The following is a 24,070-nucleotide window of genomic DNA, read 5'->3' on the forward strand; positions in this document are numbered from 1 at the left end:
TCAGCCTCATTTTCTTCATGAAGTAAAATTCCATGTGACACTTTATCACATGGAATTTATGATAAATCCGGGATTAGCTGCATCAAAACCTAAACCTTGAGACTGGCGCTTACGATGAGGGTGGATTTAGTCTTTAATTATTGCTCTTATTTTTCTCCTACGCTAATTAAAAGGCACCTCTCCATCATCTCCGAGAGCTTGGAGGGGCTGGGGGGTGGGGGGTTCTCTGAGCGAGAGAGCCAGAGCAGAGCTAATCAGCTCAGTGTATGTGTTGTGGCAAAGACTAGTGCTTGTGCCAATTCTGATTTAAAGTACAAAAACAAGCGTGCAGTTGTGGATACACACATTACTGGGAAGCGTAAGAACATGTGCACGTGTGGGCTCAAAATAGTAACTAGCTTTGTGAACCAGTATTTCCCATTTAGGCTAGGAATGAAGCTCACAGACAAATTCCTGTTAATGCCTTTACATACAATGTAGTTTATGACCTATTCCAGTACTAGTTGGCAGCATTTCTCTGGATATCTTAGCTGGAATCAGTCATGCCATTGATTCTTTTCATTCTACTCTAAAACTAATGCTCATTAGAAGCAAGCACTGTCTATGCACATACATGCATCTAGTAAAAGATATCCCAGAGTTTAGTTCTATATTTATAAAACAAACCAAGAAGATGAAGCCCTGCACATTTCTCCTCCTAGCCATAACATTTTATAGATTTAATTCAGTCAATCTATTGGATCTGTCTGACTTTGCTGTTTCTGATGTGACTTGTTTGTTGTGCTGTCTGTGGAAATAATTTACAGCATTGCCAGTAATTACTGCAGCAGATAATCACCTAACCACCTAAAATATTAATACACAGAGAGCCAGGAAGCATGATCAATATTAATATTTCGGCTCACGCCACACAAGAGCATGCAGACACACACATAGCTGCTAAACTCCCATTAATAAATAAGATGGGTTCACAGCATGAATGCAAATGTCACAGATTTTGTGAACTGAGCTCTGAAATGAGATATAGGAAAATTTCAAATATCAGAGTTAAGACACGTTAGTCCATATGTTTGATCAGCTTTACAGTCATCAATAAATATTTTTCAAAGAAAATGCCAAAAGAGCAAGTGGTATACATGTCAAGGTGAGCTTATTTTGGTAAGCTTGTGGGGAGTAGATCTAAAAGGTGAGAAGACTGTGGATGTAGGACATCAAGGACAAATGTGAGAGAGGCTGTGAAACTGGGATGGCAGCAAAGCTTTTTGTGCCTGTCATTTATGACAGCAGGAACACTTATAATGGAACACCTTCTATGCTAATGCATACTTGCAGCAAAATAGCGTAAAATGTGGAGTCAAAGGACACAAATTCTCTGCTTCAGATCTGATGATGCCTGAAGTTATGTCCCCAAAGCCCCAAATCCCATTTTGATGGAAACCATCATCAGGGTAATTATATTTCTTGCAGTATATCGCCATGATGATGCTAAAAGCTTACTTTGACTTTTCCATGGCTAATTTGTTTCATCTTCTTTTCAAATCCTCATGCTTTGCCCCTTCCATCCTTTGCCTGTCCATCATATTTTGCACTTTCCTCCTGCCCTCGTCCTTTTTTACGACCACCTCTCTTTCAAGTGGACTGCATGGCCTATTGCCATAGTAACAGACAGCCATGACAGGTGGAGATAGCAGGTAGTGCAGCGATGCATGACTCCCCCTGGGACTGCAGAATGCCAACACTATAGAATGAAAATGAGCAGAACAGACTCTTTTATAAGAAGTCACCCTCCATACAGATTTTACGGTCATTCATTGGTGGTTATCATAGGATGAACACATGCAGCAAAGCTGCAGCGCCATTGTTTCACAGTTAGGCTGGACAGAGGACCAAATGGAGTTTACTGGATTTTTAGCTTATGTTATGTATTTCTATTGCATCACTCTCTATGGCCAGATCTGAACCACGTGAACCAAGCCAGTCTGTTTCATGCCAATAAAAGACTGGGTTCAACACTAACAAGATCCTAGAAATCCCATGGGTTGCAGCAAAACTGTTCGCTCTATAATATGAAATTGATTTGATTCAGTGTTGTATACTGGCAGTGTTCACATGCTGACCTTGCACAAAACAGAAAACACTTCAGTTTAGCAACTTATCTGCTTGCACTGAAGGCATAAACCTTAGGTCGTTGCTCGCGGGCTTAATCATAGGACACATATATATACTAAATTAAACTGTCTCCAACATCCAGAGGCACCACGATCAACACCGCACCCTCACATCTGCAGTGTGTGAGCCATTTCTCCCACACTTGACCAGTGCAGTAGTGGAACACGTGGAGGACAAAAGCGAGAGTTTTCTCACTTGGGTGGAAAATACACACATTTCTTTAGTGAGCTATGCCTCTCACAAGGAAGTTATCAAATGATAAAAGGACCGTAGATGGTAGTAAAGGGGAGGGGCAAACAAGCAGCGTCCTTTTTAATGAGATGGCAGTGGCAGCATGGGCACGCGCCATGAGGAGAATGGTGAGAGAAAGCATGCCAGTGAAAGAAAGAGAAAACAGCAAAAGGAATAAAGAATAGACAGTGGTGTCAGTCCCGTACTCCTCTGAGACTCACCATAAGCAAACACACGGCTGATTCAGGGATGAGTTGGACAGCCATATTTGGATCCTCCTATAGATTTGTGCGCAAAGGGAATGCCTCCAATTTCCTAAAGGGACCTGCTTCGATGTCCTCTTAATCTGAGTCTTCACTCACAAAGTAAGCTCACACTGTCCAAATGAAGATCTGAAGACCTTTGATTGGTTCCCTCACTTTGTGTCCTTATAACCACCCCCCCTGTGCTGCAGACAGTCTCTTCAATTGCAATTCTGTGGTCTCTGGAGACTGGAGTCTCTCCAGTCTCTCTCTCTCTCTCTCTCGCTCTGACTCTTCAGTCTGTGCAGTCCTCCTTCTTCCAGTTCTTTGATCTGAGAGCAGAGTAGAGCAGACCCCAACTCCTCCTTTCACATTTAAAACACTCCCCGTGAATCCCACACCCACCTCCCCCAAAACCGTTATTTGGAGGTTTGCGTCTTGCTAAATACTACTCTCCCCTCTGTTGCTGCCCTCTTCCTACCTTTTTCAGTGTACTATCTATCAACACAAAGCACATCCAGCCATGCACGTGGGGCTTCAGTGCAGCTGTTTTCTCCCGAGGCTGTCCCGTTGCTGCTCCAGGGGATGTAACCTGCTGGCATAAGTGATGCTCCCCAGTCTATAGCACTCTTCCACTGTGATGGAAAAACAGACGTTCACCTCAGCTCTCGGATCCAGCGCAGAGGGCTGCCCTTTACATTAATCCCCAGCCTCATATGTCATCAGCATGAGACAAGGGCAAAGAGGGATGCAAAAGAAGGAGGATGTTATAGACAGTCTCTACAAGGGTAGAGAATGAAGGAAAATGCAGATAGGAGGAGAGATGTAGCGTAGAGAGCAGCCCCTGGTGAGAGAGGTCCTCACTGAGATGAGTGTAAATGAAGGTGGGTGGGGAAGAGGGAGGGGAGTGAGGGATGGAAATGCAGAGAGCAGGAACAGACCGCGCCTATCGACGCCGGCTGAAACAGCAAGGCAGCATGGGATGCGAGTGAATACTCCTCAGCTCTCTTAAAAAAACGGGGGAGTGTACACGACTGAATATGCAAACCAGACATAGAGCCGTAGTGTCATGTTCACAAGCACCATTGCTCCAGATGCAGAACAATGGTTTGTTTTGCACCTTTACAGGACTGTGTTTGACATTAATAATAGCCATGAATAAAACATCTTCATCTGGCTTTGGCTTTGTCTGCAGAGAAGATGAAAAAGAGAGGCAGAGAGAGCTTATTAGAAGAAGGTCATAAATCATGTAATCATTCAACTGATGAGCTCAAGATTTAGCTTCAGCACAGCTTCAGATATTATGATTCTGATTATGTCTCCATTGTGAGTTGCTTGTTTTACTGGGTGTTTTGCAGATGGATGCATCTATTTTTAATTGCTAATTAATTAACTGTTAATTTATATAAATAACATCATGATTAAATTTTTGAACTAAGAACTTTTTTTTTTAACAATAGTAATCCCAAATCTTTACGATTAGTTAACTTTATTATAATAGTAGATACTTAATACCATTTAATTATTTAAACTTACTAAAATGACCTGGATTTTTACACAACATTTTAACTTGTGTAAAAATGTTGCACAATAGCAACATGTATTTGTTATTCTTGAATGAATTATAGAAAAAGTCCTTGTAAATGGTCAGGGAGAAGACCTAATGTCCTAAGAAGTCTGAAAGCTCTTCAAGTCTGGCTCCTTGGAAGCAAAATATAAAGAAATATAAAGGCTTTTGCACAGTATTGTATCTCACTAAACTTTACTTACTTCTTCATATCGTATAGAAAGCACCATAAACGCACCTCAAATACTCGGTCAGAGGACTGATCGATTCTTGCCATATTTGGAATCTCTGATACTCTGCATTTTCACACTGGGAAAAAAGAGGGTATCTTTGGACTACTTCTTTGCAGGAAACTGAGGTATGCAACACTTAAAATAGGAACTGAAAGCTTAAGCAGTTCCCGTTTGTATTCAATGCCAGAAAAGGAAAGTTTGTAATGATGGAAACTTTAATCTAATACTTAATACTTAAACACTTTTTATTTCGGTGGTTTGAAGCCTTAAAGGTCATGATTTCTTTACGTGTAAAGACGTGCATGCGTTTTTGTTTTGTTTTTGGCGAAAGAAAGCATTTTTTCAGCAAAATATTGTCTCTCAAAAAAGTTATAAGCAACTGTTCATACCAGTAATACTGTCAATGCTCGCTCATTATGTTTCGTGTAAGCCCCGCCCCTTCACTACAGTTCGGGGCGTGCCAGGATATGAAAATGAAAGTTTGTTTTTTTCGTTTTTACCAAGGCTTTGGCTTTTCTTAGATCTGCGTGTGGAGCAGCTTGAGGTGAGTAGCAGCCAGCGTTTTACTTTTCATCCTCTTTCCTCACAGATGCTTTAACTCCAAATCAAACGATAGCTCCAGTTTGCAATGAAAAGTTTTTCAGAACATTTTTTTTAACTTGTTCACAACAGGAAGAGCATTTCTCATTGCTCATTAATATTGGTGTCATTTCATTCCAAGCATTTTTTTTCAAACGTACGTTTTGGAAAACGACTGCCTACAGTTTAGAAGTTGGAACAAGTTTTAGTTGCGTTTGTTTTTGTGGTCTTTTTGCTAACATGATTTCACTGTCGTCATTTGCGGAATAGACACACTAATTATCAACGATGTAAATGGGTACTGTAAAAGATAAAGCGGAAGGGAATTAAAACAATTTGTGGAGGGGACAGCGGTCTGTCAGAGAAGTAGGAAGAGGAACACACAGAAGATTGCCGAGGGTAGAAGCAGCCCCCCCCCCCCCCCCCTCCCGCTTCTTCTTCCTAGTGCCTAGTGATTATCACCGTTATAGTCTGTAGAGTACATCTTTTTTTGTACTCACAGTCTATTTACATACTTTAGTTTTGTGCTTTTCTGTGTAATTGTTATTTTCTTTTACATTTACGGTGTGCTTTAAATGCTACAGTAGACATTTAAAGTAAGTGACAAGATGCAGAAAACTTGAAGAGATGAGGATTATACTTCTAGATACCTCTCGTATCTTGATAAAACATTTAAACATTGTTATCAATTTGGTTTACACAATTAACACAATTAATTTTGTCTTTTTTGGAGTATTTACGAAAAAAAGTCATTTTGACAAATGAATGAAAGGTTTGGAAGAACTGAGTGTACACTGTTAGCCTTTGCAGTAATTTCCATAGCGTAGTACTGCAAAATCAACAGTAAAAACTTTAAAGGATGTTAGCAGTTTAGTACTGTAATTTGCATGTCATTGTGAGAAAATTCAATGAGATTACATTATTTTTATGGTACTCACTGTACTCATGGAAACAGCTGTAAAATACAGCAAATGTAACAATTGGTGATGTTACTGAAATTATACTATTACACCATCTGGATTTCTGTTCTTTTCTACTGTAGATCTAAGAGTCATTACTTAAAACCTCATTCAGAGTGTATAAAATGCAATTCATTGTGAGAGTATATAAACTACAATATACAGCATTATTTTTAACTTAAGGAGTAAGTTGCAGCTACACTAAAATGGAATTTCTTGAATTGAACCTCATATTATAATAAATGTATTTGTTTATTCAAACAATGTGAAATGTTATTACATTCCACTTGTATCAAACAACCAGTCTCACTGTTACAAAAAAGAATATTCAAGTATATTATAAGTATATTTTAAAAACTAGAAAACAAGCAAGTATACCTTTTGTTTACTTTGTATGTATTTTCTTGATTTTTTTAGACCAAATTACATTTAAGCATACTTTAAGTACAGTTAGAAGTATACAGAAAAGTATAAGTACACTTATTCTATACTTGTAGTATAGTAGTGCTAGTAGTATACTATGTAGTATGTAGTTTACCTGAAGTATACCTGAAGTACAAATAAATACCCAGCATGCATTGCAGTGCTTTAACTGTGAAATTAAAACTATGAAACAAATGATTGATGTTTTAAAACAAGAATCTGTCAAAGATTGTTGTGTAATGTCTTTTACCTTTTGAACAGAGTAAGTGGGGTAAAAAATGAAATTGTTCAAACCGTGAGTGAAAAGTGTCAATAGCGAATAAACCTCAACTCTCCAATCATTTTCTTACCTGTTTACAATATAGTTCCGGTACTTGAGCTATGAGTGTAGTTCTCTGCAGAGGAAGCCTTCTGATAGTTGGAGCTGTTATCTGACTGTTTGAGGAATGAAGGGCTTTATTACATGTGAAAAAAAATAAGTTTCAACTGCCTTTTAGTTACTGTTTCAATCAGAAGTATCTCAAATATAAACTAAAAAGTAAATTAATAGTATACTTGTAACGTAAGTATTGTGCTAGAATAGAGTATATTTTAAGTATACTCTTATAGACTGGAAAGGACATTATGCTATTTATGGTGAACAAAAAGTACATCTAAAAGTTAATTTCTAGTATACTTTTATGTACTAAAACAGGGGCCAATATAGTCCCAAGAAGCATTAGTAGTATACGTACTAGGTAACGTATACTTGGGAAATATACTTGAAGTATACTTCATGATATGAACTTAAAGTATACTTATTTTTTGTATGGCTAGAAACAAAGACTAATTGTTACATTTAGAGTAATGTTTAAAAATGACTTCATGTATCAGGGTGTTGCTTTTTTCTCTTCTTATTCTTTCTCATACTGGAACTTCGTTTGTTTTGTATAAGGTGGTACTTTTTAAGACACCTCTAGTGAACTAACCAAAAGTCTCTGAATATGCTCTGGTGGTCATTTTACACAAGTTCAGGTGTCACATCCATGAAACCTAGACCACTAACCAGCATCAGTCCTACAACTTCACTCTCAAAATTGATAAATTCTGGGACAAGCAGAAACTGTATTTTTAGCGGTGCATTTTATGGCAGGCCAGATTGCTATTAAATGCACTCTCCTAAAGAAATAATTCCTTTGTAGCACCACTTGGTTCAAAAGAGATGTCCTGGATATACATGATAATGTAACACGGGTGTTTATGTTTGTTCATGTTTAGCGCGTTGGGTTGTGTTTTTAAAGCGATTGTTACGTTTTTAAAGCGTTTTTATGCGACAGGTGTGTGTAGCACTTGTTACACATCTCAATGGGAGAGTGATAGCCAACACCACACCTTCACCTGACGTACAATGTGACGCATTAGAAGTAGTCAGAGGTAATTGGATGGAGTTCAGTCAGGTTAAATGCACCGTTGATTGGAATTATAACTGAAGATAGTATGCTATTTGTGACAACTCTGCTAGACTCCAAATTTCTCGTCCATGCGGGAGTATCGCAAAAGTAAATGAAACATCTAAACTTAACACTTTTTCCCTAAAACTGACTGACATGGGACACATTAAAGTTGGACTGACACCAGCTAATCAGTCTGAAGGTAAGTGTTTTTTTCACTTATTCGAGAGAAGTCAGAAATGCATTCTCATTACTGTTTGTTTTGACTTTTAAGCTACCCTGCCAGGATATTTTCATTCAAGTGCTAAAACAAAATGTCAATAGTTATGACTGTGAAGACTCAAAAGACTAGTTAGTTAATAGTTGTCGATGGATTTATGAGACTTGATAAAAACTACAGAGGTTGCGCCCAAATGCTTAACCCTCCTGCCATCCTTTAAAAAACTCACACCCATCACCCTAGGGACCATTCTCAGCCACGCCATAAAAAGACCATATATCCATATTTTATTCCACTTTAAATTAGCCAACCTTGTAAAACTACTTCTCCCTGAAATATTCATGTAAAGTTTTAATTATATTTTCGTTGTTTTAACCCTTCAAATCCCAGTGTTATTACATGAGCGCCCTGTGTTATAAGCCCCAAAAACCAAAAAACGAAACTAAATATTTCCACAAAAAACCAGTTGAAGTAATATGTGATTGTCATTATAAGTAGGCCTTTAGATGGACCAAAGATTGGCACCAACATACATTTTGACCTGCCATTATTTTTTTTGCATTTTTTTTGCAATTTAAAAATTAAAACTTCAAGGCCCTGAGTCTTCATTGACATCCAAGAAAAGAAGAAAAAATAAAATCATATGATGATAATTTGGGGTTGAAAAATAGCGTTTATAATGGAAGTCAATGGGCAGAAAATGGTCCCCAGGGTGATGGGTGTGGGGATTTCTGCTGCTCAGCCATTTTAGGCTGATTTAAGGAATTCACACTGGAATATTAACATTGACAGGTAAAAACTATCCTGTGGCAAGTTTGGTTATATTCCACTGAACACAGTGGAAATGGCAGCCATTTAACACATAGCAGTGGCACAAAAAGGTCCCAAGAAGGCAGGAAGGTTAAAGCTGATAGCTGGTCGGTGTTTTCTGGTGTGCTTGTACTACCTGTACGGTGCGGGGTGCTGACTTAGTCAGGCTAAACCAGTTTAAGCGTCAAGATAATTGGTCTTTGAACTTTTTACAACTATGTGTATTTGTAAATTTTGTGGCTTCCGTGCACACAAATTTATATTGTTCAGTTTGCATGTTAAAAGCCACAAACATGTAGGTAACTATAGGTTTTCTTGTGTAGCTGAGAACTGTCCTGCCACTTTCAGAACATTTTCTGCCTTTCATTCACATATGCCTAGGAATCACAGAACAAGAAGGGAGACCACTGAGGAGAACTTCTGTAAGTTCACTGGTTACCTCAGCTGTCAAGTTCCTGGATGTCGGTATTCTGCAGGGTTCATCTTTTAGTGAGGACATATTTGTTGAAATAGCCATATAAAGTAGCTTTTCCAATGATCTCTCTTTTTTCAGATGGCAACAGACCTTAAACGTGCATCTTGTGAAAGGTTGCTAAGATCATTGTGGACATTATTCACTACTAAGAAGCATCAAATCTAGAGTTGAACATGTTAATCGAGATAATACAACACATAGACTTCGTCAAACAAAGAGAACCAGGAATGAGGAAGACTGCAGTCCCAACAGTAATGCAACCTCACCTAAAAAAGTTAGATGCCTTGTGGATAGCTATGGCTGTATAAATTGGCAGCCAGTTGAACTTCCTGAGGGGGAAACGTCAGCTTTTTAGAGGAAAAGAAAGACATCGTGTTAACAATTTTTAATTCACAAGTACCTGGAGCTGTGGAGAGACCTGATGTGGATGACTTCATGTGCCTCACATATATTTCTCAGCGGCAGCTTATCAACAGTTGTCCCTCACTTTCAGTAGCTGAAATTCAGGAGCAGTGGCCATTCTTGTTTACTCAGAAAGGTCTTTCGAACCACTTTCACAAACTCACAGGTATTGATATCAGTGAGCGCTTAGGTCAGGCCCTCATAACCAAAGGCAGAAGGATTGTTAACTATTTCTCCACCCAGAAGCTCAGATTGAACCTTGGAATAAGGACACTCATCCAGCAGATAGAAAGTGAGGAAGTTTTGACCAACAACAAGGTTGGCACAGCAGCCATACTTGTCATGATGAAGTATTAAAAGGAAAATGAAGACTCCCTCTTTGTCTTAGCAGATGTAAGCTTTTTTCATACAGCTCTAGGTTTAATGCTGTTGCTTGCTGTCCTGTTTTTTTTCCGTTACATAAAATGTCTTGGTCCTTTATCTGGCAGGAAACATCTACCAGTATGTCCCTTGTAGCAGAGAGCAACCTGCCAGGCACTCCAAGGCTGATTATGCTTGGTAAGAAGTCATTTATGAAATAGAGCTGATTAGACCATATTACAATTTCTGTTTGGCACAGGAGCTTTTCGTGGACACAGGTATCCAGTCTCTGTTTATTTAGCTCACATTTATGTAATTTCCTTTATAAACCAAGGTTGTTGGACATGCGTCTCGGTGAATCCAGCAAAGTAACAATATCAAATTTCACATTACATATTACTGATCAACATGGTAGTCTAGCTACACTAACAGCAGAAATACTGAAGTCAATATTGTAAAGTTTAACAGCAGCACAAACTATAAACTCCAAAATAACCATACAGTTGATGGAACTCCGGTAATTTAATTGGGCTGACTCTTTGTTAGGTGTGTTTAATGTGCAGAATAATTCCCAATTATGTACAATTATAATATGGTAAAACGGACTAGGCCATCAGACTGCTGAACACGTCATAGACACCTCACCTTCACTTACCAGAACTTCAACATTCAACAGTCACAACTTTCCTCCAGCGGCTTACTGAATTTGAGTGGAAAACTTCAAATTAGGTAACTGTTGTTGCCATTTATAGTTAATTTCTTGTATAATTTAAGTGAACAATGTGTTGCTACCTGTGTCTCCACAGACGATCCATGGCCCATGCTTTCTGGAAATCTACACGAGGCGAACAACAATGAAGACAAGCTCTTTCGTCATCTTGCAACAGTTTTGATTTTTTTTTCCTTCTTTTACCCATTTGTTAAAATTTATTTCAGCTACTTACACTTTTATTGTCACACGTATTGGCTCACCCTACAAATCAATGACCTCAGTCCACAAAGCAAGGTCAGGGTTCAGTGCAGGTCAGTCAAGTTCCCTCACATCACACATGCTCATCCATGTCCTTGTGGACCCTGCTTTGTACATTGATTTGGTGGTGTGAGCCAGTATTTTGGACAAAGTGTATATAGAGGCAGAAGTGTGGGGCTTGATGTTCTATTCATTTCAATTTAGTTTATTTGTATGGTGGCAACAAAATGATTGCCAAGGCACTTCACAGTGTAGGTTTAAGACCCTACAAAATATAACTAAGAAAACTCATCACTTGAGCATATGTCGTCTGTTATGAAATGGATATGACATAATATCGTTATTGTTTGTACAACCATCTAAGAAAATACATGGGTTAGATGGTTTAGTAAAAACAAGTGCTTCCTCAATCAAAATATGTTTTCAGTTCTTTTCAGTTTTTGATTTTGGAAATGTGTATTTCTGCAGAGGAAAATCAGACCTGAAATAAAAAGTGATGTAAAGCACATGAATTATATTTTGTCTGTGTGTGTGTGTGTGTGTGTGTGTGTGTGTGTGTATGACACAAATATATTAATTGGCAGCCAGTTGAGGGGGAAATGCCAGCTTCCTATATCTATATATCTATATCTATGTATATATCTATGTATATATATATATATATATATATATATATATATATATATGCATTTTTTATTTTTTTTAAACAGTCTCTTACAATATGTTACTGTTTCCTGAAATTACGGTAAATTACGACCTGTTAAACAGTAAATGACTGCCTGTAGGAACACGGTATCCTCTAGATGTATATTTTTGGTACTGATGTGATGATGCGTGATAACGGTAAGTTACTGGTAAATATATTGCAGTTTATTACCTTGCAGCGTGCTTACAGTGACATACCGGGAATAAACAGTATGTCACTGTACCGTTTATACCAATACACCAATACCAATTTCTGTGATAAGAAATACCAATTTCTTATCACAGTATGATGTTACTTTGTTGACATAATTTACGACATAACGGTATCTCACTGGCATCACTGTCGCCAGTGAGATACCGTAAAAAAGGCTACAGTGCGTTACCATAATTTGTCCAAGAGTATTATACCACAACAGCAAAAAACGGTATCATCCTGCAGAACGGTAACCTACCGTAACACGGCGTCATGGTATGACGCTGGCAACAGTGACGCCAGTATGTTGCCTTAAAGTGGAGATGAAAAGTCTAACAGTGTAGTCTAGTTTTTTTTCTTTCTAGCTTCTGCAAATTCAGAATACACAATTTCAAAAATGTTGTGAGAAGTGCACCAGTATTATTAGAAAGTGGAAAATGTGTGTCAGTGTCTTGCTTCCAGCTGCTTTCATGTTAGTGCAACAACAAAGACTTCTAAGGTGTTGTAAAAATACTCATAAAAGTTTCTCTGTGTCATTTTATTATGTTTTAAGGTTTTGTACCTGAGTTCAGCAGGTGATGGAACTGCAGAGACCTGACATTGAATCAGTTGGAAACGAAAGCTTGGAGAACTGGCAGTTAATTGACTCTGGTGGATTTGGTCAAGTCTTCAAGGCTAGACACAAGAAGTGGAGGTGTGACGTGGCCATTAAGCTACTTCAACATGCTGCTGGGTAAAATTAAAACAGAACTATTTCTTAATTTTTATACTTCCAAGTACATGAACTAGTCCTTTCCTAAAGCCTTTTGCATTTTCCTTCCAACACTAGGGACATAGAACTGTGTGAGGAGGCAAATCATATGGCCAAAGTCTCCTTACACAGTTCTGTGCTGAGGCTTTATGGAATATATAGGGGATGTCCACCAAATGGAGGGCAGAACATTCAGTTGGGAATTGTTATGGAGCTCATGGATAGAGGATCTGTTCAGACCCTGCTGGAGACTTTGTCAGGTCCACCACCATGGCCTCTGGCCTTCCGCTTGGCCTACGAAATCGCTCAAGGAATGAACTTCCTCCATGAGAAGAACATTTTGCACCATGACCTAAAGCCAAGCAATGTACTGCTGGATGATGACCTTCATGCCAAGGTAAAGTGCTATCCACTCAACTCATTAGTTTATACTGATGTAATTGTGTTATTTTATTTTTTTCCTTGATTATTTTGCAGCTGGCAGATTTTGGTCTGTCCAGGGTTTCCACCAGTGCTCTGATGAGCTCTGAAGAAATGTCCACAGTGAAAGGAGGCACATGTCAGTACATGCCTCCAGAGTCTTTTGATCCATCATATAAGCCTGTTCGTAAATTCGACATATACAGGTAAACATTAAAAGAATAGTTGTGGGGATTTATGTATGATTATAGATTTTACCTTAAACACATTGTGTTAATTCCTTCTCTTTCTTTATCTTGTAAAGCTATGGTATTCTTCTGTGGTCTATTATTTGCGGGAAAAAGCCTTTTCCAGGTACAATGAATGGATTTCAGTTACTTATCATTTTCCATATATTTGTCTTTGTTTGTATGTTTGTTTTTCCTTATAAGTTTCCAGTTTATTGGTCAAATATTTGCCCTTCTTTAAAAAAAAAAATAATAATTTCATTTATATTTTATGTTTTACATTTAATATAACTATTATCAATACAATGTGAGGCACTTCCATAAAAACATTCTCTCGTTTGTGCTCATGTTTTTTAATGAAAGTCTTTATTGTATTTCACACAGATGCTACTCTAGCTCTTTTGGCACTGAAGATCCCAAAGGGGGACAGACCTCCCTGTAAAGAAATAGACCAGACAAAGGCAGAAGGGCTGAGAGAGCTGGTTGGCCTCATGAAGAGGTGCTGGGATGGAGATCCATCCCAGAGGCCAGACTTTGGAGGTATGTGTTCACTACCTGTATTAAACACTCTGTATTAAACAGACCATTTTTATATGTGCACGAAACCACTAACAATTAATGAACTCTCTACTTTTCGTACATTATGCCTTTTAAACATGGACCATGGTTTTGTTTCAGAGTGTGATGAAATCACTAAGGATGTGTTCTCAAAGCACAGGGCAGGGATTCACCAGGCAGTCGGACAAGTCATGAAAAAATTGGTGCAACTCAATTTATAATTTCAGAAATGAACTAATAAAGTAGTCAACAATTTCAATTTTGGAGGGAGCACTTTTATCAGACTTCTTTGGGTACTGTTTACTTTCCTAGGATTCACAACATGGTAATCAATATCCTGACACATGTGGTCCACTCGGTGTTAATCATGAGATGCCAGGTAGATTCTTCAGTACGGTTTGTCACTTTATTCTCAGACTTATTCCTTTCTTATTAACAATGAACATCATACAGATATTTCTCTTTTTTTCAGGACAGTCAGAGTCAAATGATAAAGTTGATGGAAGAACTGAAATGCAGGTATTTAATATGCACTCACAAATCTACCTCTCACAAAGTGAAAAGAAATGTTATCAAGTCTTTCTCAAGTGTTTCTTGATCATTTTAATTACACTTTGCATCATTAGACAGAATGAATGATCTTATTAGTTGATTTTCACATTATGCCACATGTCACTTGGACACAAGTAGGAAGGATTCACAATCACAATGTACTGTAAAAATAGATATTAGTGTAAAGCTTTAGTTCAAGAGTAAAACTTGATAATAGCAATTAATGGTGAAGACTTTTATCAGACTTCTCTGCGTTCTGTTTATCTCTCTGGTCTAGAATATGCAACTTGGTCATCAACATTCCAACATGTCACGTCCATCTGGTTTCACTGCTGAGATGCCAGGTTTGTCACTTATGTTTATTCTAGGGTTTAACGCAGATTAGGGTTAGGGTTAATGCGTTAATGCGGATAAATCCCTTTTTAACGCGTTAACGCTGACAGCCCTAGTTTATTCTCATACACATTTCTTTCTTATTAACAAGAAACATCAGACATATATATTTTTCTTTTTCAGGACCGCCAGCATCAAATGATACTGTGGACATCCCATTGCAGGTATTTTTTATTTGGACTTTGTCCTTTGCCTCTCAGTTCTCAGGGTGACTTCATTTAATCAAGTCTCATTTTGATCAGAAGATACTTGAGAACAACAAAACCAACTTAAACATTTGTACGTAAATATTGTTATGTATAAATACATGTAATAAATTTTGTGCTAAAGAGGATGGATGTTTCCAATTTTTACCTCCCTCAGAAACAAAGTAGGCAAACCAAAAGCTGTGTCAAATTAAAAAGATAAAACATAAAAAAAATCATCCTAAACAATCAAAAGGATTCACAGTCAAATCAGATGTTTGTGTGCTGATATGGTTAAAAAAAAGAGACTACATAAATTTTCTTTTCTTTTGGCAGCAGAATAATGTGAGCAGTTCTGCTAGAAATCTGACTGAAAATGAAAAAGGTGTGTATTATATATTATTTCACAGTCAAATTCACAATTTTTATTTCATGATTTTTAAATACATGCTTTCTTTTTTCTTCATTTATAAGCAGCAGACTTTGTTGATAAAAACAGGGCAACGTTAATCAAAGAAGTTTCTGAAGTGCTGGCGATAGCAGAAGAGCTTGGAGACCTGGTCCATCCTGAAGCCTATTCAAATATTCGAGCTACACCGACAAGTCAAGATAAAATGAGGGAGCTCTTTCAAAGAACACTGCGTTCAGGAGGGTGGAGGGTCAAAGCAGCCTTCTTTGATGCCCTTAAAAAAATTCATCCAGAGCTAGTGGAGAGGCTTGGTATGATTTGCTCTTATTAAAAAGGTCAAATATGGTTTAACATGTATAACAAGTTAATAGTTTCTCCTTTATTTTCTGTAGGTGGCTAGTTCAAAGGAAGAGAAAGAGGAAAGAAGGAAGAAAAAGAAGAGACAATGGTGTCAATCCTATAATCATCCCATTTATTAGGGATGAGTTGGACAGCCTTATCAGGATCCTTTGTACAGATTTGTATACAAAGTGAATGACACCGGTTTCCTAGACAGACTGTCTTTGTTGTCCTGTTACTAAGAATCTTCACTCTAAAAGAAAGAGGGATGTGAGAGACAAATAAAAATCCAGCAAGCAAAAACACGCCACACCTATTAACACCAGCTGAAACAGCAAGCCATCATGGGATATGAGTGAATACTCCTCAGTTTACTTAAAGTAAGGGGTTTGCTTAATGCGTGACACAGATCATTGTCCTATTGTGCTTTGCAAGCACTAGTTCTTTGTGCTTTCAAAGGATTGTGTTGGACGTTAATACTCTGCATTAAAAAAACATTTTAATTGGGCTTTTTAATATTTTACTGTTAAACCTTCTTACAAGGACCTGTATTTTATCAACATGTTTAGACATAAAAACTAAAATTGATATGTATTTGCCTACTCAGTAGAATTGCTTATTTTGTACTCTATACACAGATGTTCTGCTGATTTTACTTTAAATGATCATCTGTCTCTCTGTTAATGATAATAAACTCGTGCTACCCATCAACCTCCTAGTAGATGTACATGTTCCAGGTCCGATTCACAAGATTTTGGAAAATTTGACCTCTGACCTTGACATCACATTCAAAGTTACTTAGATTTGAACTTTTGGTTGGTGAAATTATAGTATGAATGAGAAAACTTGACCTCTGACCTTGACATTGAGGTCACTGAAATTAGAACTCTTCCAAGATTTTTAGTAGCTGCAACTATAGTTTGAATTTCAAAATATTATGCCACCTCATTTTTGAGTTATTGCATTCAGAAAACTTGGGTCACCACGCCATCCGCCAGGGGAGTATTGACAATACCCATCACAGGAGTGTGTGAGGGTGCAGCTCAAGCGTGAAGGAGTCTTTACATCAACTACATGAACATTTCTGACTCGCACTGGAATAAATTGGCCGTGGATAAATCAATGAAATGTTTAAAATCAGTTGCATGGATCATAGTGTTAAAAGGGCAAAAGGGCTCTGCGTCAACCAGCAGAGCACTGAAAATCCCTTATTAGTCATTAAATCTTTGGAGCAGCATATGATTTATGTGACAGTGCAATGATCTTGTTTTTACTAGAAACAAACAAGCTGTGAAGAAGTTATAAACTTGACTCTCTTAGTCAAAAGCATAAAACTCCAAAGTAAAGTCCTGAAGTAAAACAGTTTTTTATTACATGGAAATGATCGGCCAGCTGAAAAATGTTGAAAATTCAATCAACTAGTGGGAATTTTTAAATTAATGGCTCCAGTAGGATAGACATGCAATTACTGGCACTTGTATCCACTTTTGAAAGATTGTTTCATTTCTCTGACCCACTACAGTGCTTCACGTTGTTACACCAAAACTACCAAAAATAAATGTATCCATATAAGTGACTGCCTATGACTGTTTTTCAATTTTTCTTTTATTTTTTCTTTATAATTAAGTCGTTGACCAGATCATCATCTATACCCAGGGGATGCTATACCCTGTATTTACGGACTTCCAAAGATCAACAAAGATCCCACTCAGACCCATTGTTAGCAGCATAATCTAAGCTACCTGCAACATTTCTAAAAATCTTGCCACCATCCACCCTTGTGGGGAACACCCCCCATCACATCAAAAAACTCCACCGACTTCACCAACAAGGTCTAGAAACTTACAGCATCAAACTTTGATACTCTAATTAAACATTTTTATTTCGGTGGTTTGAAGCCTTAAAGGTCATGATTTCTTTACGTGTAAAGACGTGCATGCGTTTTTGTTTTGTTTTTGGCGAAAGAAAGCATTTTTTCAGCAAAATGTTGTCTCTCAAAAAAGTTATAACCAACTGTTCATACCAGTAATACTGTCAATACTCGCTCATTACGTTTAATGTAAGCCCCGCCCCTTCACTACAATTCGAGGGCGTGTCAGGATACGAAAATGAAAGTCGGAACGTCTGTTTTTTTTTTGTTTTTGTTTTTTTTGACCACGGCTTTGGTTTGAACTAACTCTTAGATCTGCATGTGGAACAGCTTCAGGTGAGTAGCAGCCAGCGTTTTACTGTTTTATCCTCTTTCCTCACAGATGCTTTAGCTCCAAATCAAACGACAGCTCCAGTTTGCAAAACAATACGCTACGAAATGTCCCTCAGAACTTTTCTTTCTTTATTACTTGTTCACAACAGGAAGACCATTTCTCGTTGCTCATTAATATTTTTTGTCATTTCCTTCCAAGCATTTTTTCAAACGTGTTAGGACATTTGGACACAGTATTATCAACGATGTGAATGGGTACTGTAAAAGATGAAGCGGAATGGAATTAAAACAATTTGTGGAGGGGACAGCGGTCTGTCAGTGAAGTAGGAAGAAGAAGACACAGAAGAGTGAGGGTAGAGCCTTACTGGCTGTATAGGAGTTTAGTCTCCTTTTTTTCTTTCTAGCTTTGGGAAATTCAGAATCCAGAATTTCAAAAATGTCGTGAGAAGTGCACCAGTATTGCTAAAAAAGTGGAAAATGTGTATCAATGTGTTGCTTCCAGTTGCTTTCATGTTAGTGCAACAACAAAGACTTCTAAGGTGTTGTAAAAAATACTTACAAAAGCTGGGTTTATTCTCCTCACTGTGTCATTTTATTATGTTTTAAGGTTTTGTACCTGAGTTCAGCAGGTGATGGAACTGCAGAGACCTAAATTTGAATCAGTTGGAAACGAAAGCTTGGAGAACTGGCAGTTAATTGGCTTTGGTGGATTTGGTCAAGTCTTCAAGGCTAGACACAAGAAGTGGAGGTGTGACGTGGCCATTAAGCTACCTCGACATGCTGCTGGGTAAAATTAGAACAGAACATTTTTTCTTTCTATACTTCCAAGTACATCAAATAGTCCTTTCCTAAAGCTTTTACATTTTCCTTCCAACACTAGGGACATAGAACTGTGTGAGGAGGCAAATCATATGGCCAAAGTCTCCTTACACAGTTCTGTGCTGAGGCTTTATGGAATATATAGGGGATGTCCACCAAATGGAGGGCAGAACATTCAGTTGGGAATTGTTATGGAGCTCATGGATAGAGGATCTGTTCAGACCCTGCTGGAGACTTTGTCAGGTCCACCACCATGGCCTCTGGCCTTCCGCTTGGCCTACGAAATCGCTCAAGGAATGAACTTCCTCCATGAGAAGAACATTTTGCACCATGACCTAAAGCCAAGCAATGTACTGCTGGATGATGACCTTCATGCCAAGGTAAAGTGCTATCCACTCAACTCATTAGTTTATACTGATGTAATTGTGTTATTTTATTTTTTTCCTTGATTATTTTGCAGCTGGCAGATTTTGGTCTGTCCAGGGTTTCCACCAGTGTTCTGATGAGCTCTGAAGAAATGTCCACAGTGAAAGGAGGCACATGTCAGTACATGCCTCCAGAGTCTTTTGTTCCATCATATAAGCCTGTTCGTAAATTCGACATATACAGGTAAACATTAAAAGAATAGTTGTGGGGATTTATGTATGATTATAGATTTTACCTTAAACACATTGTGTTAATTCCTTCTCTTTCTTTATCTTGTAAAGCTATGGTATTCTTCTGTGGTCTATTATTTGCGGAAAAAAGCCTTTTCCAGGTACAATGAATGGATTTCAGTTACTTATCATTTTCCATAAATTTCTCTATGTTTGTGTGTTTGTTTTTCCTCATAAGTTTCCAGTTTTCTGGTCAAACAATTTTTGCCCTTCTTTGTAAAATTAAATTTTAATTTAGATTTCATGTTTTACAGCTAATATAAACATTATCAAGAAACTTCCAAAAATACACTGTCTCATTTGTGCTCATGTTTTTTAATGAAAGTCTTTATTGTATTTCACACAGATGCTACTCTAGCTCTTTTGAAACTGAAGATCCCAAAGGGGGACAGACCTCCCTGTGATGAAATAGACCAGAGAAAGGCAGAAGGGCTGAGAGAGCTGGTTGGCCTCATGGAGAGGTGCTGGGATGGAGATCCATCCAAGAGGCCAGACTTTGGAGGTATGTGTTAACTACCTGTATTAAACACTCTGTATTAAACAGCCGACGTTTTATATGTGCATGAAATCACATATATTCACAATCACATTTTGTTTCAGGGTGTGATAAAATCACTAAGGTTGTGTTCTTAAAGCACAGGGCGGGGATTCACCATGCAGTCGGACAAGTCATGAAAAAATTGGTGCAACTCAACTTATAATTTCAGAAATGAACTAATAAAGTAGTCAACAATTTCAATTTTAGATGGAGCACTTTTATCAGACTTCTTTGGGTACTGTTTACTTTCCTAGGATTCACAACATGGTAATCAATATCCTGACACATGTGGTCCACTCGGTGTTAATCATGAGATGCCAGGTAGATTCTTCAGTACGGTTTGTCACTTTATTCTCAGACTTATTCCTTTCTTATTAACAATGAACATCATACAGATATTTCTCTTTTTTTTCAGGACAGTCAGAGTCAAATGATAAAGTTGATGGAAGAACTGAAATGCAGGTATTTAATATGCACTCACAAATCTACCTCTCACAAAGTGAAAAGAAATGTTATCAAGTCTTTCTCAAGTGTTTCTTGATCATTTTAATTACACTTTGCATCATTAGACAGAATGAATGATCTTATTAGTTGATTTTCACATTATGCCACATGTCACTTGGACACAAGTAGGAAGGATTCACAATCACAATGTACTGTAAAAATAGATATTAGTGTAAAGCTTTAGTTCAAGAGTAAAACTTGATAATAGCAATTAATGGTGAAGACTTTTATCAGACTTCTCTGCGTTCTGTTTATCTCTCTGGTCTAGAATATGCAACTTGGTCATCAACATTCCAACATGTCACGTCCATCTGGTTTCACTGCTGAGATGCCAGGTTTGTCACTTATGTTTATTCTAGGGTTTAACGCAGATTAGGGTTAGGGTTAATGCGTTAATGCGGATAAATCCCTTTTTAACGCGTTAACGCTGACAGCCCTAGTTTATTCTCATACACATTTCTTTCTTATTAACAAGAAACATCAGACATATATATTTTTCTTTTTCAGGACCGCCAGCATCAAATGATACTGTGGACATCCCATTGCAGGTATTTTTTATTTGGACTTTGTCCTTTGCCTCTCAGTTCTCAGGGTGACTTCATTTAATCAAGTCTCATTTTGATCAGAAGATACTTGAGAACAACAAAACCAACTTAAACATTTGTACGTAAATATTGTTATGTATAAATACATGTAATAAATTTTGTGCTAAAGAGGATGGATGTTTCCAATTTTTACCTCCCTCAGAAACAAAGTAGGCAAACCAAAAGCTGTGTCAAATTAAAAAGATAAAACATAAAAAAAATCATCCTAAACAATCAAAAGGATTCACAGTCAAATCAGATGTTTGTGTGCTGATATGGTTAAAAAAAAGAGACTACATAAATTTTCTTTTCTTTTGGCAGCAGAATAATGTGAGCAGTTCTGCTAGAAATCTGACTGAAAATGAAAAAGGTGTGTATTATATATTATTTCACAGTCACGTTCACAATTTTTATTTCATGATTTTTAAATACATGCTTTCTTTTTTCTTCATTTATAAGCAGCAGACTTTGTTGATAAAAACAGGGCAACGTTAATCAAAGAAGTTTCTGAAGTGCTGGCGATAGCAGAAGAGCTTGGAGACCTGGTCCATCCTGAAGCCTATTCAAATATTCGAGCTACACCGACAAGTCAAGATAAAATGAGGGAGCTCTTTCAAAGAACACTGCGTTCAGGAGGGTGGAGGGTCAAAGCAGCCTTCTTTGATGCCCTTAAAAAAATTCATCCAGAGCTAGTGGAGAGGCTTGGTATGATTTGCTCTTATTAAAAAGGTCAAATATGGTTTAACATGTATAACAAGTTAATAGTTTCTCCTTTATTTTCTGTAGGTGGCTAGTTCAAAGGAAGAGAAAGAGGAAAGAAGGAAGAAAAAGAAGAGACAATGGTGTCAATCCTATAATCATCCCATTTATTAGGGATGAGTTGGACAGCCTTATCAGGATCCTTTGTACAGATTTGTATACAAAGTGAATGACACCGGTTTCCTAGACAGACTGTCTTTGTTGTCCTGTTACTAAGAATCTTCACTCTAAAAGAAAGAGGGATGTGAGAGACAAATAAAAATCCAGCAAGCAAAAACACGCCACACCTATTAACACCAGCTGAAACAGCAAGCCATCATGGGATATGAGTGAATACTCCTCAGTTTACTTAAAGTAAGGGGTTTGCTTAATGCGTGACACAGATCATTGTCCTATTGTGCTTTGCAAGCACTAGTTCTTTGTGCTTTCAAAGGATTGTGTTGGACGTTAATACTCTGCATTAAAAAAACATTTTAATTGGGCTTTTTAATATTTTACTGTTAAACCTTCTTACAAGGACCTGTATTTTATCAACATGTTTAGACATAAAAACTAAAATTGATATGTATTTGCCTACTCAGTAGAATTGCTTATTTTGTACTCTATACACAGATGTTCTGCTGATTTTACTTTAAATGATCATCTGTCTCTCTGTTAATGATAATAAACTCGTGCTACCCATCAACCTCCTAGTAGATGTACATGTTCCAGGTCCGATTCACAAGATTTTGGAAAATTTGACCTCTGACCTTGACATCACATTCAAAGTTACTTAGATTTGAACTTTTGGTTGGTGAAATTATAGTATGAATGAGAAAACTTGACCTCTGACCTTGACATTGAGGTCACTGAAATTAGAACTCTTCCAAGATTTTTAGTAGCTGCAACTATAGTTTGAATTTCAAAATATTATGCCACCTCATTTTTGAGTTATTGCATTCAGAAAACTTGGGTCACCACGCCATCCGCCAGGGGAGTATTGACAATACCCATCACAGGAGTGTGTGAGGGTGCAGCTCAAGCGTGAAGGAGTCTTTACATCAACTACATGAACATTTCTGACTCGCACTGGAATAAATTGGCCGTGGATAAATCAATGAAATGTTTAAAATCAGTTGCATGGATCATAGTGTTAAAAGGGCAAAAGGGCTCTGCGTCAACCAGCAGAGCACTGAAAATCCCTTATTAGTCATTAAATCTTTGGAGCAGCATATGATTTATGTGACAGTGCAATGATCTTGTTTTTACTAGAAACAAACAAGCTGTGAAGAAGTTATAAACTTGACTCTCTTAGTCAAAAGCATAAAACTCCAAAGTAAAGTCCTGAAGTAAAACAGTTTTTTATTACATGGAAATGATCGGCCAGCTGAAAAATGTTGAAAATTCAATCAACTAGTGGGAATTTTTAAATTAATGGCTCCAGTAGGATAGACATGCAATTACTGGCACTTGTATCCACTTTTGAAAGATTGTTTCATTTCTCTGACCCACTACAGTGCTTCACGTTGTTACACCAAAACTACCAAAAATAAATGTATCCATATAAGTGACTGCCTATGACTGTTTTTCAATTTTTCTTTTATTTTTTCTTTATAATTAAGTCGTTGACCAGATCATCATCTATACCCAGGGGATGCTATACCCTGTATTTACGGACTTCCAAAGATCAACAAAGATCCCACTCAGACCCATTGTTAGCAGCATAATCTAAGCTACCTGCAACATTTCTAAAAATCTTGCCACCATCCACCCTTGTGGGGAACACCCCCCATCACATCAAAAAACTCCACCGACTTCACCAACAAGGTCTAGAAACTTACAGCAGCAAACCTTGATACTCTAGTTAAACACTTTTTATAGCGGTGGTTCGAAGCCTTAAAGGTCATGATTTCTTTACGTGTAAAGACGTGCATGCGTTTTTGTTTTGTTTTTGGCGAAAGAAAGCATTTTTTCAGCAAAATATTGTCTCTCAAAAAAGTTATAAGCAACTGTTCATACCAGTAATACTGTCAATACTCGCTCATTACGTTTAATGTAAGCCCCGCCCCTTCACTACAATTCGAGGGCGTGTCAGGATACGAAAATGAAAGTCGGAACGTCTGTTTTTTTTTTGTTTTTGTTTTTTTTGACCACGGCTTTGGTTTGAACTAACTCTTAGATCTGCATGTGGAACAGCTTCAGGTGAGTAGCAGCCAGCGTTTTACT

At 37.6% G+C, this 24,070-nt stretch overlaps 3 protein-coding genes and 1 pseudogene across 9 annotated transcripts in view; 3 read left to right on the forward strand and 1 right to left on the reverse strand.

The window, feature by feature from the left end:
* Positions 1-3,022, reverse strand: part of frmd4a (FERM domain containing 4A) — a 97,730-nt gene extending 94,708 nt beyond the window's left edge. The window contains exon 1 of the mRNA XM_086298460.1: positions 2,622-3,022. Coding sequence (XP_086154586.1) covers positions 2,622-2,666 — 45 coding nt within the window. The 5' untranslated portion in view covers positions 2,667-3,022. The remainder of the gene's footprint in view (positions 1-2,621) is intronic.
* Positions 3,023-4,902: 1,880 nt separating this feature from the next.
* Positions 4,903-17,452, forward strand: LOC147324571 (receptor-interacting serine/threonine-protein kinase 3-like). 6 transcript variants are annotated; one of them, XM_086298463.1, is made up of 14 exons: positions 4,903-4,986; positions 12,522-12,701; positions 12,798-13,116; positions 13,197-13,345; positions 13,444-13,493; positions 13,751-13,906; positions 14,045-14,127; positions 14,237-14,303; positions 14,397-14,443; positions 14,754-14,820; positions 14,993-15,033; positions 15,391-15,439; positions 15,529-15,774; positions 15,856-17,452. In XM_086298463.1, exons 2-14 carry the CDS (start codon positions 12,547-12,549, stop codon positions 15,861-15,863), a joined length of 1,437 nt encoding a protein of 478 aa, XP_086154589.1. In that variant the 5' UTR covers positions 4,903-4,986; positions 12,522-12,546; the 3' UTR covers positions 15,864-17,452. The 6 variants fall into 6 exon arrangements, with proteins under 6 accessions (XP_086154589.1, XP_086154593.1, XP_086154591.1 ...); XM_086298467.1 differs by having other exon boundaries at positions 15,535-15,774; XM_086298465.1 differs by having other exon boundaries at positions 15,394-15,439.
* Positions 9,237-10,321, forward strand: LOC147324572 (uncharacterized; annotated as a pseudogene). The gene is made up of 3 exons (XR_015130638.1): positions 9,237-9,328; positions 9,489-10,133; positions 10,229-10,321. The product of XR_015130638.1 is annotated as an uncharacterized LOC147324572 (transcript).
* A 988-nt stretch (positions 17,453-18,440) lies between the features above and the next one.
* On the forward strand, positions 18,441-23,754 carry LOC147324573 (ankyrin repeat and protein kinase domain-containing protein 1-like). The gene is made up of 13 exons (XM_086298469.1): positions 18,441-18,792; positions 18,886-19,204; positions 19,285-19,433; positions 19,532-19,581; positions 19,827-19,982; positions 20,081-20,163; positions 20,273-20,339; positions 20,434-20,480; positions 20,791-20,857; positions 21,030-21,070; positions 21,428-21,476; positions 21,566-21,811; positions 21,893-23,754. The coding sequence occupies exons 1-13, from the start codon at positions 18,638-18,640 to the stop codon at positions 21,898-21,900; spliced, it is 1,437 nt and encodes a 478-aa protein (XP_086154595.1). The 5' UTR covers positions 18,441-18,637; the 3' UTR covers positions 21,901-23,754.
* Positions 23,755-24,070: the final 316 nt, after the last annotated feature.

Source organism: Aulonocara sp. 'chitande type north' Nkhata Bay, linkage group LG7 (genome assembly GCF_057382095.1).
Source record: "Aulonocara sp. 'chitande type north' Nkhata Bay isolate Kocher_YH1m ecotype deep benthic linkage group LG7, A_spYH_male_GT1.1, whole genome shotgun sequence".
Lineage (NCBI taxonomy): Eukaryota > Metazoa > Chordata > Actinopteri > Cichliformes > Cichlidae > Aulonocara > Aulonocara sp. 'chitande type north' Nkhata Bay.

Coding starts and splice junctions, on each gene's coding strand:
- LOC147324571 (XM_086298463.1), top strand. CDS start 12,547: ATGGAACTGCAGAGACCTGACATTGAATCAGTTGGAAACGAAAGCTTG. Junction 12,702..12,797: donor CTACTTCAACATGCTGCTGG/GTAAAATTAAAA, acceptor TTCCAACACTAG/GGACATAGAACTGTGTGAGG. Junction 15,034..15,390: donor CTGTGGACATCCCATTGCAG/GTATTTTTTATT, acceptor TTCTTTTGGCAG/CAGAATAATGTGAGCAGTTC.
- LOC147324573 (XM_086298469.1), top strand. CDS start 18,638: ATGGAACTGCAGAGACCTAAATTTGAATCAGTTGGAAACGAAAGCTTG. Junction 19,983..20,080: donor CAAGAGGCCAGACTTTGGAG/GTATGTGTTAAC, acceptor ATTTTGTTTCAG/GGTGTGATAAAATCACTAAG. Junction 20,858..21,029: donor TTTCACTGCTGAGATGCCAG/GTTTGTCACTTA, acceptor TTTCTTTTTCAG/GACCGCCAGCATCAAATGAT.